This window comes from Rhipicephalus sanguineus, chromosome 11 (assembly GCF_013339695.2).
Source record: "Rhipicephalus sanguineus isolate Rsan-2018 chromosome 11, BIME_Rsan_1.4, whole genome shotgun sequence".
Taxonomy (NCBI): domain Eukaryota; kingdom Metazoa; phylum Arthropoda; class Arachnida; order Ixodida; family Ixodidae; genus Rhipicephalus; species Rhipicephalus sanguineus.
In genome coordinates, this window is record NC_051186.1 from 41,629,500 (window position 1) to 41,647,480 (window position 17,981).

The 17,981-nt window shown below is 44.3% G+C and overlaps 1 protein-coding gene across 1 annotated transcript in view; it reads right to left on the reverse strand.

Moving 5' to 3' along the window:
• Nucleotides 1-2,431: 2,431 nt before the first annotated feature.
• Nucleotides 2,432-17,981, reverse strand: part of LOC119374251 (ubiquitin-like protein 7) — a 29,237-nt gene continuing 13,687 nt past the window's right edge. The window contains exons 8-10 of the mRNA XM_037644329.2: nt 14,927-14,986; nt 7,848-13,775; nt 2,432-6,631 (exon numbers count right to left, since the gene is read on the reverse strand). Of these exons, the coding sequence (XP_037500257.1) occupies nt 13,626-13,775; nt 14,927-14,986 (210 nt within the window). The 3' untranslated portion in view covers nt 2,432-6,631; nt 7,848-13,625. The remainder of the gene's footprint in view (nt 6,632-7,847; nt 13,776-14,926; nt 14,987-17,981) is intronic.

Sequence of the window (17,981 nt, forward strand, 5' to 3'; positions counted from 1 at the left end):
TATTTAAGCTTGTCGTGGCTGTTAATTGCGGCTCGGCAAAAGTGCTCGGAAAGTGCCGAGTTCACTGTTCGGCTCTTTTGGAGTACAATGTCATTCATCTTTGCGTGGATTTAAAAAAGAAATTGCCGCAGCTTGCACTAAGTCGCGCAACGCTTGAAACAGTGAAGCAGGACGCTTCTGGTTTAATTTGGTTGCTTCTAGGTTGTCGCTAGGCTTTAGCTAGGTGATGCTGGGTTGTTTCTAGGTTGCTTTCAGCGCACAGAGGTTCGAGTTAAACCACAAGACAGTCACAGACAGGACACGAATATCCAAACTCCAGAGACAGAAACTCGTGCTGAAACCGAGCGTTCGCACCTCCCACAGATCTACGAGCACGTCGTCGTTCGCGTAGGGCTTCCATCGCTTCGGGGTTTTCTCACAGCCGCCGTTGCCTTTCTTGTTCGCTAGTTCTCTCGTTGTACGTACCGCTGGTTGCGTCTGTGTAGGAGTTTCAATTGGTTTTTGCCACCCGTCTGTCGCCTTCTTAATTTTCAGTGTGGACCAGCGGTGAGTAGTGGGATTTGCCCAATTTCTGTGGCACATACCTGTTCATGATGATGATATTTCTTTGTACACACCAAAGTTTTTACGACCGGCTTAAACAGCTTCGCTGTTAAAAAAAAAATTTTGCAGTGGCTTAGCTCGGCTATGCCAGGGTAGACGTAGCTTTAGCAAAGGTTCAGCTGATTATTCTTAGCTTTCCAGATTGTCTAGGATTATTAGCCCTCTTCTGTTCATTCTTCGTACGCTGAACAGCTAATTGCCAGGCAACTACTTCGGGATCCGATGAGATAAGCTTCTCGGCTCTTCTGCGCCGTTGAGCAGCATTTGCGCTCTCCTTCTCCATGGCGTTACCCACCTGCAAACGCCAGTCAGAGGCGCTATCAAGCGGCTCCAGCACAGTGTCAGACGGCGACTGCACAGCGAAGGCGAATAGCTGCGCGCGCGCTGGCGCCAATACGTCTGCCAAGGCTATGACGTCACTCCTCTGGAAAGCGCAGACCGGCGGTGGCGGAGTCTGCGCGCGCGCCGGCGCCAGTTTGTCTGCCGCGGCTACGACGCCACTCCTCCCGAACGCGCAGACAAGCAGCGGCGGTGGCGGAGAGCGCGCGAGATGCCGGCTCCGGTGAACCAGCCATGAGCCAGCTGTGTGTCATCACTGATCCTCGCTATCGCAGCACGGCTCATGACGATCCACGCGAAATCGGCTCCGGCTAGGCAAGTGTAGCTAACGCTACAAAAACATTAGGAGCCCTATCCTTATCGGGCAAGTGGGAGAAAAAAAAGCTTGGCGTGTGCGTGCCTGAACTATTATTTTTCTTTTATCGCATTGCACAATGCTCCCTCCTGACTTTTTCCTTCCCCCATGCCGGGAGTTTGACCTTCACCCACGTGCTCAGCACCGCAACACTTCTGTTGCTAAGGCAACGACGACGGTCATGCGTTCGTATCCAGGCAACAATGAAATGCGGCAACGTGAAATGACAAGCGGCCTCGATACAGTGTACTAGCTCTCTACTGCACTCTAACGGCAATCTGATAAAAAGATCAGATTGCCGTATCAGAAACGGCTGATCGCCGACAAGCCCACGGTCGAGAGAGCATCAGTCACTGGAAAACGGCGCATGCAAATACGCGTGTGACCGGCGCACCTTAGAGCATAGACGTGCGCACGGGGGGGGGGGGGGGGGGCGGCCGCCTCCCCCCTAATTACCTAAGAGGGGGGGCGCAATATCTGCCCCGTATATTGACCCTTCTAGTCACCTAAGAGGGGGGGGGGGGCGCACAATCTGCCCCATACATTGACTTAGTAGGGTGAGGGGGCGCTGCGATGAACCTTTGCCCCCCTGATGGGGAACCCTGCGCACGCCTATGCAGGCTTAGAGGGCCGCATTTCTTGGCGCTCGCGGGCGCCGGGGTTTTCTTTATTCCTGTTTAACGTTCGACATTACCGAATTCTGTGAGTAATAAATTGTGACAACAAATTCCGTCGAGTACACACTAGTTACCATGCAGTAACGCGGCGAAGACAGGCTTCACCTCTTTGCCCCATCTAGCCTTGTAGCGTGAGTGGCACCTATGCAAAGAGAACTTGGCATTTGCAAGTCCTTTCAGCAGGCCCGTAGGCCCAGGGGGGGGGGGGGGACGCCCTCTGCCCCCCCCCCCTCGAAATTTGTGAAGTAGGTGTTTTTACCAAAAATAAATAATGAAAATAGGTGTTTTTCTCAAATAGTCAAGGTTTTCAGCAAGTGGTGCCCCCCCCCCCCCCACAAAAAATTCCTGGCTATGGGCCTGCCTTTCAGTGAGCCATTTCATGCAAGGGGCTTTTCTACCCCCTGCGCATTAACAAACCCATGTTGGTGGCGTTTACAAACAAAAGACGGCAACCATGTTCCTTTTCCTCACGTTTATTCCATATTCAGGTGCACCTTCACACGACTACAGTAACATGGATCCAAAAATATGGTGCTGTGCATTTCCTTCCAACGTCGTTCTGGTACAATCTTCCAACACTCAACACACTTTTAAGTCCAGAAAGAAAGAAAGAAAAAGGGAAACTAAGTGAATTGTTCTCCAAGTATGTGCTGCACCATTAAAAAAAAAAAAATGGGTGATGAGTTCCTAGTGACACGGCATGGCTGTACACTATGGCCAAGTTGCTTCGTACGTGGATGCACATAAATGGTGGCGTTGCCTGAACTTAAGTGCTGCTAAATGTTGCGTAAAACACAACTGAAGCCTGCAGGTGAACTAGATTAATCAATTTTACCGCACACTTTGCCGTAATAAGAGTCACGGACAATCTGCAACAGCGCCTAACTAGAGGGGGGGGGGGGCGTTAAGTATGCCCCATACTCTGATTTAATATTGGGGGGGGGGGGGGGCTGCGACGAACCTTTGCCCCCTCTGAAGGTGAGCCTTGCGCACGTCTATGCGGGTAAGCTAATATTTATGTGCGCTTTGATACAAACGGAGGTGCAGTACTTTTTTTCTCGGGAAAAAGGACACTTATATAAACTTGATAACTTACTGTCCACAAACCTTAAACTGTATGAAGGCCACCATCAAAAATCACCTTAAGCTAAACTCTGCAGACCAACAATCACTGCTTGCGTGTCAGAAAGGTTTTGGTACACGCCTCCGCTTTCAGCGCAGCACTCGGCATATTGCACTTTACACATCGAAGTACGGCAGAACTGAAACAACATGGAAGTCTTGCAGGCACTAAACACCATGGGAAACGCATTGCTGTCCACAAAGAACACATATGTTAGAACCAGACAGCTATCAACCAATTCCTCAGGTCCTGCAAACTAATTCAAAGCAATAACACGCCTGTTTCATCAAAGACAACCGTGGACGTTACCTCTTTGAGCCACTCTGCCTCATGCGTTAGCTCGACTCAGTGAAGAATGTGGTTTCTCCAAATAAATTGTACTTTTAAATGTCACATGTTACTGGTCGTGAATAGAAGACTTACTCTCCCTATTCAGCAGTCACTGAGGATTACTTTCCATTGCCACACATCTGCGGGAAACGTTTCTTTGAAATCTGCTCCCAGTCACAAAAAGACAAGTTTAAAATTAAGTTACCATACGACGACAAGTGTGCTAGGTGAAAATTTGTACACATTTTCTTTCTTTTTCTTAACTTCAACATTACAACATGGGAAACATACGCATAAAAATAGCACTTCACCACCTTCAAAGTTGATTAGCGGCACAACTTTCAATTGTACGGACAATGAGACCAAGTCAACGGACCACGTCCAAAATGTGGTGGACCTGTCAACAGACCACGCGGCAAAGTAACCACAACGTGTGTCGCACATGAGTAAGGCGACCACGTTCGGCATTTGTACATAAACACACCAAAAATTCAATTTCTTTTTTTTTCTGAGACACAATACTCACGACGAGGGTCTGTTGAGCATGCAAACAATTCTGTACAAGTTGCAACACGACACGCTTTCGAAAATACAACACTCAATTTCGCGGGAAAACTACATCGGCACAAAATATTAAGTAGCTATAGATGTTCTCAGAATTCTGGCATTCCTGTGCAGAATCACACGATCAAACAGCACAAACACGCAAGAGCACATACTGAACATGGAGGAATACATTTCTTTTTTTCTTTTTTGGTACTTTATCACATCTACAGTCACCTACGCCTACGTCACTTTAGGCATTCACATTACCTTATATGTGTTCCACATGAAAATTCTGCTTGACGCCTTAAGTTTTAATGCCTTTTGTGCACTGCCACACAGATATGGTCAATGAGATTGAACACTTAAAGCAATTTGTGTGATCACGCACTCTCAACTCAATCGGCTGTCGAATACGAACAAAATAGTGCACTCACTGCAGTTTACCACGCAATGTTTATCATCACTGAAGGTATGCACACAGCAGCAGCCTTAGCCGTAGTGGCATTAACAGTCTTAAGATGCTAGTCTTCTAATAGTGTTAAACTTGCCTTTGTCAAATAGGTACCATAGTTGTGACACACGTGTGCTTTAAACTGCTATGCTTTGCACGGCCCAGCTGTCTGCAGACTTGTCATACGTAGCAAGTCCTGCCTGAACTACAATATGCCGACTATCGACTTCCAGCAGACAAACGGCTACCACTAAACTTCATAATTCTAGAAGAAATGTCCATGTCGTAAGTTTTCTTTGCATTTTGTTGGCTGGTCAGTGCCATAACAGGCCTTGATCAAAAACATCAATTACTGTGCAATCAGCTAGCTTGCCTCAAGCATATAAATTTGCTAGCTTCCGATTAAATAAGTATTTATGCAAAATACATCCATTTCCTTGCCTGAAAAGATGCATTCGTTATGCATCAAAGCTGCCAAAGTGACGCTAGTCACATGATGACACGTGAATAAAAAAACGCAACAGCACGTTTCTCTAGTCTCCTGGAAGTAGCTGCCTCTAAAAAATTGCCCACAGTGCATGCGGCCCAACTGGCTGAAAGAATCAATGGAACATGAATTACGGAGAGAAAATTTTAAAATCCCAACTGCACTGTGGTGATGGCTGAATTTAAGCTATTGAAGTGCAGAACAATAAAGCTTTATTAACTTACTACACTAACTTGATTTTGTGCAATATCCACATTATATTACATATTTCTGTGGCACAGATGAGTAGCTTTTGATAAAAGTTTGTGGCTGTCAATACTGAATGTTTAATACATAACTGCAAGGGCACATTGTCACAGTAAAGAGGTCTCAATAGTTCTAATGCAACGAGGGAAATGTAAACATCCAAAATCGGCATTTTTTTTTTCACAGTCTTTTTATATTCCTTATTGTCCGATACACTGAATGGCTTGTCCTAAAGACATCATAAGTGAAGCATCGCTTAGGGTACATGACAAAACACGAATAGGAAAAGAACAGGAATAGAATGATTGTTTTGTTTCTGTTAGGATAACATCTACATAAGCATCGGTGATAAAATTCAAGGAAATATTGCAAAATTTAGCAATATTTCCTCAGAAGCATCACTTGTGTCACAAGTGAGGAGGAAATGTCACACTAGTGCACATTTTGCGCAGGTCAAGTGAAGAGTCAACTACCGATACACACATCAGTCACGGTGGCATCGAGTGCTCCTGAAGATGTTCGCAGACGACTTGGTCTACGATAAGCTGCAACCCTCAACCCTAACGGCACCCATAATTAGTATTGTTGTCTGTGAGTGCTATACAAGCGTTCCGCCACAGCGGAAAGGGGCTAGTGTCGACAAGTGACAGAAGCTGTATGACACAAACACTTGATTAACATCGTTGCATCGATGCGTTCAACTGATGTGCACAGAAATCACGACAATAACTGTCTCGCGCATCACTGTGAAGGCCATATAAATCACATTTCTTCTCAGAAGAAAAGATTTGTGTGAAAAAGTCGTAGCTACTCTAGGTATATTTTAATACGTTTCTCAACATTTGGTTCATCTGTGCTTCAGTGTTCATCTTGGTGATAAATTAGTGATATGCAGCCAATGGCAGGAACAACCTGTTAAAATGATGACTTTCAATGGCAGTACGGTAGAACAAAAACATTGAACCAGAGGTACAATGAAAAGTACGCTTTGGTAGCGCATAAGACAAAATTTAATCTCATAAAAATGATTAAGCACGTCAGCAGAGATATTTTCTGTCTAAGTGTTACTCAGTCTTTTGCTTGTCTACGAAATCTACAGGGTGCTATATTTTCCCCTAATGAACTGGCCAGAATACTATCCACACAGACCTAATTATAGAGGATGTTTTATATTCCCACAAACACATTCTATGTAGGCAAGCAAGGTATGCATGCAATTACTCTACTACCTTTACACTGCTTCCTAGAACCTTCTTCTAGCCATTTGCTAGAAAATGGCAAAGGCTGTGATTAGACAAGTTATTATCTAAGAAAGCAGCAATTGTATGAAAATTAGGTGAGCAGCACTGCTTTTAGTAATGTAAAACTTTCAAAACAAAGCTCCTCTTGCTGCCGAGACAAGACTGGGGTGAACAAAAAATATAATCAGTCTACCAGAAAGAAGCACCTTCTTTAGCTGCTTAGCCCAATAACTCTGAAGCATCAGCAAATAAATTTCAAATGTCGGATGATGCCTACGCCGATATCGCAGCCATATTGGTCACACTTAAAGGGACACTAAAGGCAAATAATTTATGTCAGAGTGAAAGCCCAATGTATGACAACTTCTAAAACGGCAATATTATCAACAGCAGTGCGCTACTTACCGAGAAATTAAGCTAAATGTATCACATGATGAGCGCCACGAGTGGGACATTTTCGAAGTGATCCCGATGACGTATGGAAGTCGGCCTACAATAAATCACTAGTAATCAAACTAGCAGCAGTAAAAAAAGAACATTCCGAGCATCAAAAGACGTAATAAAATGCTGTTTGTTCGTTTCCGCTTGATTCATGGAAAAACAAAACCTCCGTGGCGTTGCCATGGGGAACGGCGCGCGTGGTTCAAAGGTTCCGTTTTCGCCGAACTTCGCCTCGCCCGTCTCAGTGGTAGTTTCGGGATCGCGTACTGCCGTGCGTGTTTTGCGCGCTCGTGAAAGTCGCTCTGACAGAAAGTTCGACAAAATGCCGCATGCTTGTGATATTGCCGGATGCCCGAATGGTGCACAACGCCAGTGCTGCAGCAAGGAAACCGGTGTGTCTTTTCACTGGGTGCCGCATAATGAACCCTTACGCTCGAAGTGGCTTAGTGTGATGCCATTGTGCCAGTGTGCTAAACAGTCAAAACCTCTGCGTGTGTGCTCGCTGCACTTTCGTACTGAGGATTACGAGACCAACCGCAACTTGGTGAAGGCTTTGAATGTGCCTATCCGAGCAAGTCTTTGCCGCAGCACCGTTGTTGCTACTGTGGGTCCCGCTACTTCCGCTCGGCTGCTACTAGTGTCGGCGGCCGTGCAGTAAAAGCGGGCAACGTTGGGCACGGCAGCAGTGACGTATGAAAGTCATATTTTCAGGCGGGAGATTTGAAGCGCGCTAACGCGATGCGGACCACTAAAAACGTCATTTTATTTCAAAATAAGCACTTCCTTGGCACAAAAGCAGCACTACGAGGTTTCTGGACCGCTATTTCAACAATCAACGTCGACTTAATATTTGCCTTTAGTGTCCCTTTAAAGAATGGTTCATATGTGACGCAAAAGAAGCATGCATATACATCAAGTGACGAAGTACCGAAAAATGGATCAGGTGAACAAAAAATATAATCAGTCTACCAGAAAGAAGCATGTTCTTTAGCTGCTTAGCCGAATAACTCTGAAGCGTTGGCAAATAAATTTCAAATGTCGGATGACGCCCACGCCGATATCGCAGCCATATTGGTCACACTTAAAGAATGGTTCATATGTGACGCAAAACAAGCATGCATATACATCAAGTGACGAGGTGCCGAAAATGGATCAGAAACAGAGCGCACGTGATATTCAAAGTAGTTCAGGGTGGGACAGAAATTTAAGGCTTGAAGAGATGAGAAATTGTCAAGCTATGATTACCGATGGAGCCAACGTTTGGACATACAGTTCCCGTGTTGAAACGTTATTTCCCAAGATGTTTCTTATTTAGCTATTTCTTCTCAGTTTATGTTAAAAGTCACAAAGCATGTTCTCTAGCGATAACTATGTGGAGATGAAAATACAACAGGCAACAAGCACTTACGAGTCTAAACACACATTGCCTAGAAATCAAAGCCAGCAAGTATTGCATCCTCAGGCGCACATCGCAAAAATTTGCTACATTTCATTGTATCTACAATGCTTGACTGAATTCTTTGCTTCTGCCCACCGCTTTTTTTGCGTACTTAATATTTGCCATTCATCAGTGTTAGCATGCCAAATGGAACATCGTGTTGCACTAAGTAAATGTCATCTGGTCCAATAAATTTTTTATAAATGTTTTACAAAGCACATGAATCCAGTCCACTGCCTTTTGAACAACACACGTGTCGATCCTCTACGTAACTTACAATACACATTACATGCTCATGCAGTCGCGTTTATCTCTTCCAAATGCTTGATATTTTCCCGATTAACATTTGGCAAAGTGTCCAAGCGATTCCTAACAAATCCTAAAAAATAACGAGTCTAAACACAGTTTTGTAAGTTATCTGGGGCTGTATACAAAAAGCCAGACATGTAGCACAGACAGTATGGTTGTTTCTACAGTATCGATCAATCTACACAGGCAAAGGGCTTTTTTTCCAAAGAATATATCAAAGTTGGGTGTTGCGATAGCTTGCAATCGTCATCCTTCTCACACCCACATGAGCTTTAGAATTCACGCCACTTCTTATAAGCAACAGTAGGAACAACGCTGAACCAAAAATTATTGTTACGTAACTTTCCTACCTTCAACACATCTACCAGACATGTACATTACTTTTCAGTTTATGTGCTTAAGAAAGAGAGCCGGCTTATGACAACAACAAAAGTCCTTGATGCTGCTACACCAGTACAACAAACAAACCTAATGTTTGACTGTGCGTATGGTTAGTCAAGTGACCGTCATTAATCCTAAGACTGCAACTCAGTCAATGCCCACTAAATGATACACAGTGTTCCAGACTTCTTCCCAAATCTGTGATTCCCAAAGTACTGCGGCTATGAGAACAAGGCCTCAGTCACCTTCTTGAAGACACGCGATCTTGAGTACGTTTTAGAATAAAGGCAAGATCAACACACCCTTCACGAAGCCACGACCAAAATTAATCATGGTGATGCGATATCTAAAGCTTCCTTTCACTTTAAAGCCGCATACATCTCGCACGAGACGAAACTACGCCTTGTGGAACAGACTGCAGTTAGCTGCATTTGAGCACTTCTGGTACGAAAAGCGGTGACTTAATCGGCCGCAGAGCTGCAAAATTTTACTCTCGTGTCTACAACTTAGTCTTGTTTTTAGTGATGCGATAAACTAAAGCGGGTGGAAAATCAAGTAGAAGGACTGAATTGCTGGAAAAGAACTGAATTGCAGCTCCCTTTGTCAAAGCGACAGACCTTATAAAGTTATGTACATATCTGAAAGGAAAATGACTGCAATGACTGCAATGAAGACGTTCCACCCCAGACATTGAAAACTAAAGTGCAACAAGTTACATAAATTAGTACACCTTAACTTCATCTTGACAGGCGTTGTCTACAGACCCACACTATTCGTCTGTATGAAGTAGACACGAGTTGCCCCGGCCAATCTGTGTACAGTGTGTGAAATTTGTTGCCACAGAAACGAAAAATGGCGTGTGAACTACCGTTCCCCTGGTCTCTGCAGACACACGATGCAACAAGCAAAAGTGCTATCTGATGCGAAAATAAAAGAATGACAGTGAACTTGTACGAGAAAAAAAAAAGAAGAAAAAAGCAAAATGCAGAAATGAATGACCAATGCCTCAAATGCCTTAGGTACCTTACAACATGGCCCATACGTGAAATAGTTAACACAACTAAACACATACTACATAAAAAAGTGACTCTTTGGTCAGCGAAGCAAGCTTGCTCTACACTATTTCCAACCATTAGATATCAGAAGACAAAAGCCTTTGGGAAAACAGTAAACACTACAGAACTAAAAAAAAAAAGGGCACACAGACTAGCATACAGCCCCATGCAAGCACAGATAACACAAGTACTGAGAGACACAAGTCTCTCTATCTTGGTATAGTAAGATCAGTGTCACACACGCTTTAACATGCGAACCAGCAGTGAACTCATTCCACATGCACACATAACTTGTGCTTGCGAGGTGCTGATATGAACATCATGCCACTGTTGCACTGCTTCTTGAATAGGAGGCAGTGCAGCATGGTCTCTCGCCAAGACCAACACAACATAAATGCGGCCATCGTTGGCAACACAACACTGCCTGGCGCTAAATTATACATTTTCTTCCCGCGGGCATATTACGGCGGCAGCAACTGTTCAGTGCCAAGAACAAGCTGCTATTCACACTGCAGCAATGGTGGCAGCACTGCTGCAACTTGTAAAAAAGGATGATGCTGATGACAACAAAACCTGCAGCATCAGTGACACTTGTAGGAGTGTTCTACCCTGTGCTGCCCTCCCCAACTTGCATGGTGCAACAGTAACTGGCAAAGCATGACCTCAGAAATTGTTGATACAGCACTATGTTGCACCAGCAAAATTTTTCACGCACAGAAACCCGCACGCAGACATTGTGATCATCAACCGAGATTTTGTTGTCACCTAATCCGACATCCGGCAGATTCCAAACTCCGATATTCGTTTTTCCTTAGAAGTGTTACCTATCCCTTTAGTTAGACTGTGCATTAAGCTTCGGCATTGCCTAACGAGAATGTATACTGGGGTACATCTTTTCGTTTTTCAAGCACAAACAATGTAGCCTTTTGCAAGCTTCATTGTATTTGAAAAACAAAAAACAAAGAACAGTAAACCAAATGGAAGGAAGAACTGCAAGAAGGATAATGCACATTTACAGTAGTACATCCACCTCAATGCTTCTTCTGCAAGTATACCAAAATGAACACACTCCCCCAACCTCAAGAAGTGGCAGCTTACATCAACTACCTTTAGCAGAAGGAAACACACTTAACAACATAGAGGACATAAGCAGCCACAAAAGTCTACCTATTTTATTATCCAACTTTGTTTTTATATCTTCCTACCTTCTGCATCTTCTCTGCCCATCCACTCGCAGGCACTTCCCTCGCTTGATACCACAAACACGTCAACGATCGCTTGCGCTTGCGCGTCACCACGAAAATCAATGTCAACGCATTCGACAAAACCCCATCTCGCAACGAATGCTCACGATACAGGCACTGACCACAGCCAAAATGCACAGGCTATAAGACAATAGAAAATAACAAAAGTGGAAAGATAAAAAATAAAGGTCATTCACATTCAGCACCGATGTCGTTCTTCTGTAGCAATTGGTGTAGTTATAAATCCTGTGCTAACTGCAGCTCCACTGCTGTGAAACCTGAGGAAGTGCGTAGCACGGGCACCCAGCGATTCCCGTTATGCTGTTGTTAGTCTTTGTCTATCAATGATCTCTCGCAGGGGTTCATAACACCGGCGCCAGAGAAGTGCCAGCGGGAGGAGTAGCCGCAAGCCTGGCGAGGCGGTGGCACCCTCTTTAGCACGGCGCGGGTGTCAGTCACATGTTTACAAAGCACTTTTAGCAATTTTAAGTTAATTATTGCAATTAATTCTTGGTTATTCCTGTTAACTATATTATTTTAGACCTTGTTCCTTTATTTTAACCCGGTTTTGAGCATTGCTAACCTCGTTTTAGGCCTGTATTGAGCACTTGATTGGGAGCGTGATCACGCCACATGAGATCTATTGATGAACGACAAGCCGGGCCCGTAAATTGCTACTTAAACACGCTTCAGACTCTTAAAACACGCTTCAGGATCTCAAGGATCCTCTAATATTACATCATTCAAGTATGCCATGCTGCCAAAGGCATGCTGAGTCATCAACCTGTCATAGTTAATCGCACTGAAAAATGAAACATTGCCTCATGGCATGTCCAGTACCCATTTTCAAGATAAGATTGCCAAGCAAGTAACATTGTCAAAACTAAATGCCACAGGAAAAAACAAACAGTAATCCTGCCAAAGGCCACTGTTCCTTATCACTAACGAGAATAATGAATCATCCATCCTTCCTTTAGAACCACTGCTGCGTAACTGATAAATAGACTATGGTATGCTACTGCAATGCATAAGTAGAATATGTTATGTCACGGATTCTGCACAGAAATTGTTAACCAGTGTTTGTTTTGTCTTTCACAAACAGGGCCTGTCCTGTTTCAGGCATACATAAACATAATTTCTCCTCCTTTTTTTTTTCAGTCATTGCTACCTAGAGTAATATTCCCATCACATGGCACATGTAGTAATGCCATTTGCAGTAAATGACATTCATTTTTAATGTCATTGGTGTCTTGCATTCCTGATTTGTGTGGGTATACAAAATGGCATTCACAAGTGTTGTCGATGTTTGTCATCAATGCAGTGCGCTTTTAGCTTCCTATTATTATGCGCTGATGAAACTGCAGAGTTTGCTTCATAGCCTCCTGGATAGATATCACATGTGAAATTCCAACCTTGCTACTGCGGCACTACTTCACCGAAACGACATGGGAGGAATTGAAAAAGAAGAAAGAACAGACGAGTGTTTGTAAATGTGGCCAAAAGGAGGCACTTGCATCATGTCGGAGTCTGGGGAAAAGAATATAATATTTCCACATTTTGCTCCAACTACAGCACTGTATGTTAAAAAGCTATAAAAAATTTAACAATAGTCGTTAATAAAAACCTTAACCTTGATTACAGTTTGCTGTAACTTGCCGATTTTGTAGTTTTTTGTTGAGCACCTGTCATCGAGATTACACGTCGCTCTTGCGAAAGTTCAGAGAAAACGCGTTCAGCAGGTGAATTCCATTAGCTATGCATGTCATTTGCTATGACCGTGTAGCAGCAGCAACAAAAATGGCATTAACACCAAATGACAATCACTGCGAATGACATTATATGTACCATGTGACAGGGGTATAAGCTTCTTTTAATTTGTTTTTCCCCTTGCCATTCTCGTTTTTTTTACAAAGCTCTCGGCTAACGCTACTGCGATGCCTTTGAGAGATCAAACTTGCACGTGACGAGTCTTTGTTGCAAATGCTTTCACACTGATCAGAAAAGCTTCGCGTCACATTGTTACATAAAGCTCCCGACATGCAGGATATCCCACACTGTTAACAGCGTTACTGGTCGAGAAAGGGGCAGGGAGAAGTGGCAACAATGTCGAAGCAGCGAACAAGGAGGCAGTAAAGGCTTTTGCGTTTACTGAGACCATCTCCCGAGATCTGCGCGTAGCTGCAGAACGATACGGTATCGCGCGCGTTTTTCTGTGTTTTCGAGCGGCGGCTCCACGGCGGAACGTCTCGCCGTCGCGCTGCCGATCGTTTCTTTTACTGGACGACATTGACGAGTTGATGGGGCACCACAAAGAAGGGTTTACCGGCACGTGCCTGGGCTGCCGATCGCGGGGAAGGAGTTATGTGGGCATGTTGGCTGGGTCGTTATCGCCGAAGTCCGAGAAGAGCAGCTCCAGGGCGGCCTGGACGTCGCCACCCGTGGCGACCAGCGCTTGCAGACATGTCGCGTCGTTGGCGATGCCCATGTCCCGTAGCTGTTGGAGCTGGTTCTGCGAATGAAGTGGAAATTCGCGACACTTTAATCACGTGAAGTCCAGCACTGCCAGTCTTGATGCACGGCACTTGATACCAAAAGACGCACAGTTTAACTGCGGGAAACAAACAATCCATTTCTTTCGTAAGAAAGTGAAGATGATTTGCTATTTTCAAAAAAATATTCCTGTATAATTGCAAATTGCAGGTTCCTGTAAAGTGAGAGTCTAAAAACATGAACGGGTCGCATAGCAGGCAATTTTATTTGCGCTCCACAATGGCAAGCTTGCTTTGGTAAGCTTCGCTGCAACATGGCTTTGTAATGTGGTGAATAACACTGAGAGTGGAGAAAACTGAGCAACAAGCAGCGAAGCATATTGTCTGCAGCTGTTCATTGTAGGAAAGGCGACCGTCATGCTGCTTCAAAAAGGCATAAGCCCTCGGAATTCAATACACACGTTCCACAAAAAGGCTGGGATGAAAAAAGATAATGAGTGATTACGTTTTTGACATGGCTTCGGAGAAACAAATCCGCAAGCTCCCACTGTTTTCACTATTTCCAAGACCGACAAAGACATGAAAAGTGTAGATAAGCTTCAGATGTGCAGATTCTACATTTTGAATTGTCAATATGTTGAACTGTCTTGCTATACAAGGGTAGCTTCTGCTAGTGGGTTGTCCGTAGTTAATCCAGAAACAGATTGAAGGACAAGGACAAACACAGTTGTGTTTGTAGCTCTTTTTGTCCTTGTTCTTCACGCACTTTCTGAATTAACCATCTTGCTATCTTTTTCGTGTTCATTATATCCAGGTCTGATAATAATAATATAATATAATTGTTGGGATTTAACGTCCCAAAACCATTATATGATTATGAGGGATGCCGTAGTGGAAGGCTCCAGAAATTTCAACCACTTGGTGTTCTTTAATGTGCACCTAAATCTAAGTACATTGGCCCCAAGCATTTTTGCCTCCATCAAAAACGCGGCTGCCGTGGCCGGGATTCAATACCACGACCTTTGGGTGAGCAGTTGAGCACCATAACCACCACTAGACCACCGTGGCGGGTGTATCCAGGTATGACGGTTACCTTTTGCGACTAAGTCCATGAATGTGGGGTCTTAACTGCCATCAAAGCTCTTTGTCCATGGAGAAGAGTTCTACGAACCTGATACGTGACGGCAGGATCTGTCACTTCAGCTGCAGGGGCTCCCGCAGGTGATGACGCCTGCGCATACAAGATACAGTACCACATATGTCGTATTCCAGTTTTTAAAAATTATTCAGGCTGATCTTTCTGCCTTTCTTTCATAAATTCTCAGCTTCCTTAAATTACCGTATAAACACGTGTAAGGGCCGCACCCGTGTAAGAGCCGCACCCCGTTTTTTTGAAGTGCATATTCTAAAAAAAAATATCCGCGTAAGAGCCGCACCCACACTTTCCTCAACCAATACGTATTCAAAATGCGCGCGCGCGTGAGCTTCTAGGCGTAGTCGATAGATGGCGCAAGGAAACGCAACGATCATCATCTTCACCAGAGTATATAGATATATATTTTTGAATTTTATTCGTGTTAAGATGTTCGTGAAGTGGGCTAAAAATTTTAACTTTTTATTAGTATTCATAGACCGGCCAACTAAAGGTTAAAGCAGGATTTTATCTTTAGCTTCTCACATCTCTATACAAACGCGCTATCGGCGCTATCCATATCGGCATTAGCATCACCAACTTTGGCATGGCGTTCGCGTCATTCGCGTTGTTCGGTTTTTGCAGTTCAGCCAGCCGTCTGCTGTAGTTTTCTGCACTGTTCGATGACCTTCGTGCTAGCTTGTTTTCTACTCGGCGTTCACGTTTTGGCAAGATGGGCAAGTACCTGAATAGCTACACTGCTGGCTATAAGTTGAAGGTGATCGAGTATGCTCTCGAGCATGGGAAACGTGCCGCCGGCAGAAAATTCGACGTTGACGAGAAGTGTGTTCGACGTTGGTGTGCTCAAAAAGAAGCCTTGCGAAACACCAACAGCACTAAGCGCGCTTTCCGAGGAGAGCAGTGCAAGTTTCCCGATTTGTAAGAAGACTTGCTCCGCTATGTGACTGAAGTGCGGAATGATGGTCTTGCACTCGCAACGGACATGCTGCGTGTGAAGGGACTAGCCTTGGCGACTGTACTTGGGTGGATCCCATCTGCGTGGAGCTCGGTGTCGACGGACATTGTGCCCCGAAGTTTTAAAGTCGCCGGGATATCTAACAGCTTGGATGGTACGGAAGATGACTGCATGTGGGGTGTCGACGCTTCGCAGCACACCATCTCATCTCGGACTCCAAGTCTGAGGACTCGCCGAGTGACGACGATTGAGCACGTATGTCGCAAGAAATGTCGTATACTGCAATAAACGCTTTTCGTTCGCTAACTGGTGCGTTTTTACTTAAAAAAAAAAAAAAATGTCGCGTGTATGGGCCACACCCTGAAAATTGGCCCTCATTTCTTGAAAAAAAAGTGCGGCCCTTACACGCGTTTATACGGTAGAATTGTGGAGGATAGTTAATGAATTCATATATATACAATAGGTAGATATCTGTAAACAGATAAACAGATGAATCAATGGTACATACACATATGTAGATAGATATACCGTATTTACCCAAATAATTTGCACACCCCTAATATTTAACCAGCTTTACTAAAAAAAATATTTACTTGCATATTTTGCTCTCCCCGTCCCGCCCGAGCCAGCTCACCGGCACGCGCGCGCTGAGAGACTTTGGACGGTCGCACCCCTCACCTAGCAGGTGAGCGCAGTCATACACAAGACGGGCTGCGAATGCGAAGTCCCTTCTTCCGATTACTTCATTCTATCCTCCAGAAACCCCCGAACTGCGGTCACTAGAATATATATTCTAGGGACTGTACCCGAACACCCGAACGTCTTCATGGGTTGTCGGAACTGCTCGAGCGTTCTCCTGCCGTGAGAATGCATGCACACGACACGGCACGGACTATTTTCTTTATTGGAGGCGTGCGAGGGCTAATCGCACCAACTTTTTCCATTGTCTCCTACCCCTCGTTCTCTGCGTCCGTGCTGCAGCGCAGCCTTTGTTGATTTCGGAAGCTTAGGTTTCGCCATCAGCCAGTCACGTTTTCACTGTTCTCTTGTACTGGACTAGTACAATCACTATCGGCGAAATTCAAGCTCACTGTTATAGAGTTTGCCGAAGAAAAGGGGAAGCTTGCCACCGCCAAGCACTTCAGTGTGAATGAGAGTCACGTTTAAGTACTGGATAAAGCAGAAGAGTTTGCTTGTTAATACAAGACAGGGAAGGAGAGCGTTCAGAGGACCGAAGCAAGGTAAGTTTCCTGCCGTTGAAGGATACCTTTTCAAATATATGCGAGAGCTTAGATCCACTGGTATTGCCGTGCTGTGAGATCTCGTTTCTCCTAAAATTGTCGAGAAGAGCTTCAAGAAGACTGGGCTGTCGAACGCGCTCAACAGAACTTCTCCACCAGTGATTCTGACTAGACCGTGCATAACTGGATCTGGCTCGTTAAAATACATGCAAATTCTCTTAAATAAACAAATACCCTTCGTTAGTGCTATAATTTATTTTCTTGTTTGATGTATGTACCGCGCGTGTTAGGACTATATATTGCGCGTTATTTCAGATGTGTTCACAAAATCTCCGCGTAATCTGCGCACCCCCTCTTCGGAGCTCCAAATTTGCAAAAAAAAAAGTGCACAAATTATGCGACTATATACGGTATTCCATATCCTTTGAATTAACAAAATGACGCAAATTAAACAGTCAATGCCAGTTTCAAACTAATACAATGGTATCTTGAGTTTTACGTGCCAAAACCACAATATGATTATGAGGCATGCCATAGTGCTGCAGTGAAACCACTTTTTCAGGTGGAAGGCATGCAGTCAAATACGTCTATTAGTTCATTAAGAATACCGTACACTCTCCATAAACGGAAATCTCTTAATAAATGAAACTGTTGCTTAAATGGAACAACTGCCTGTCATATGATTGGTTTTGTGCTTGAATTCTGCACCCCTGTTCACCTCTCAGTGAACAAAACTCCTGCTAAGGGGAACGTATTATCTTGGTCCCTTCATCTTCTACTATAAACGAGAGTCTACTGTAATTTGAAATTTTGTAAATCCTAAACATTTGTCAAAGTGAATTTGTATACTGCAGTGTTCGTTCAAATATTCAAAGCA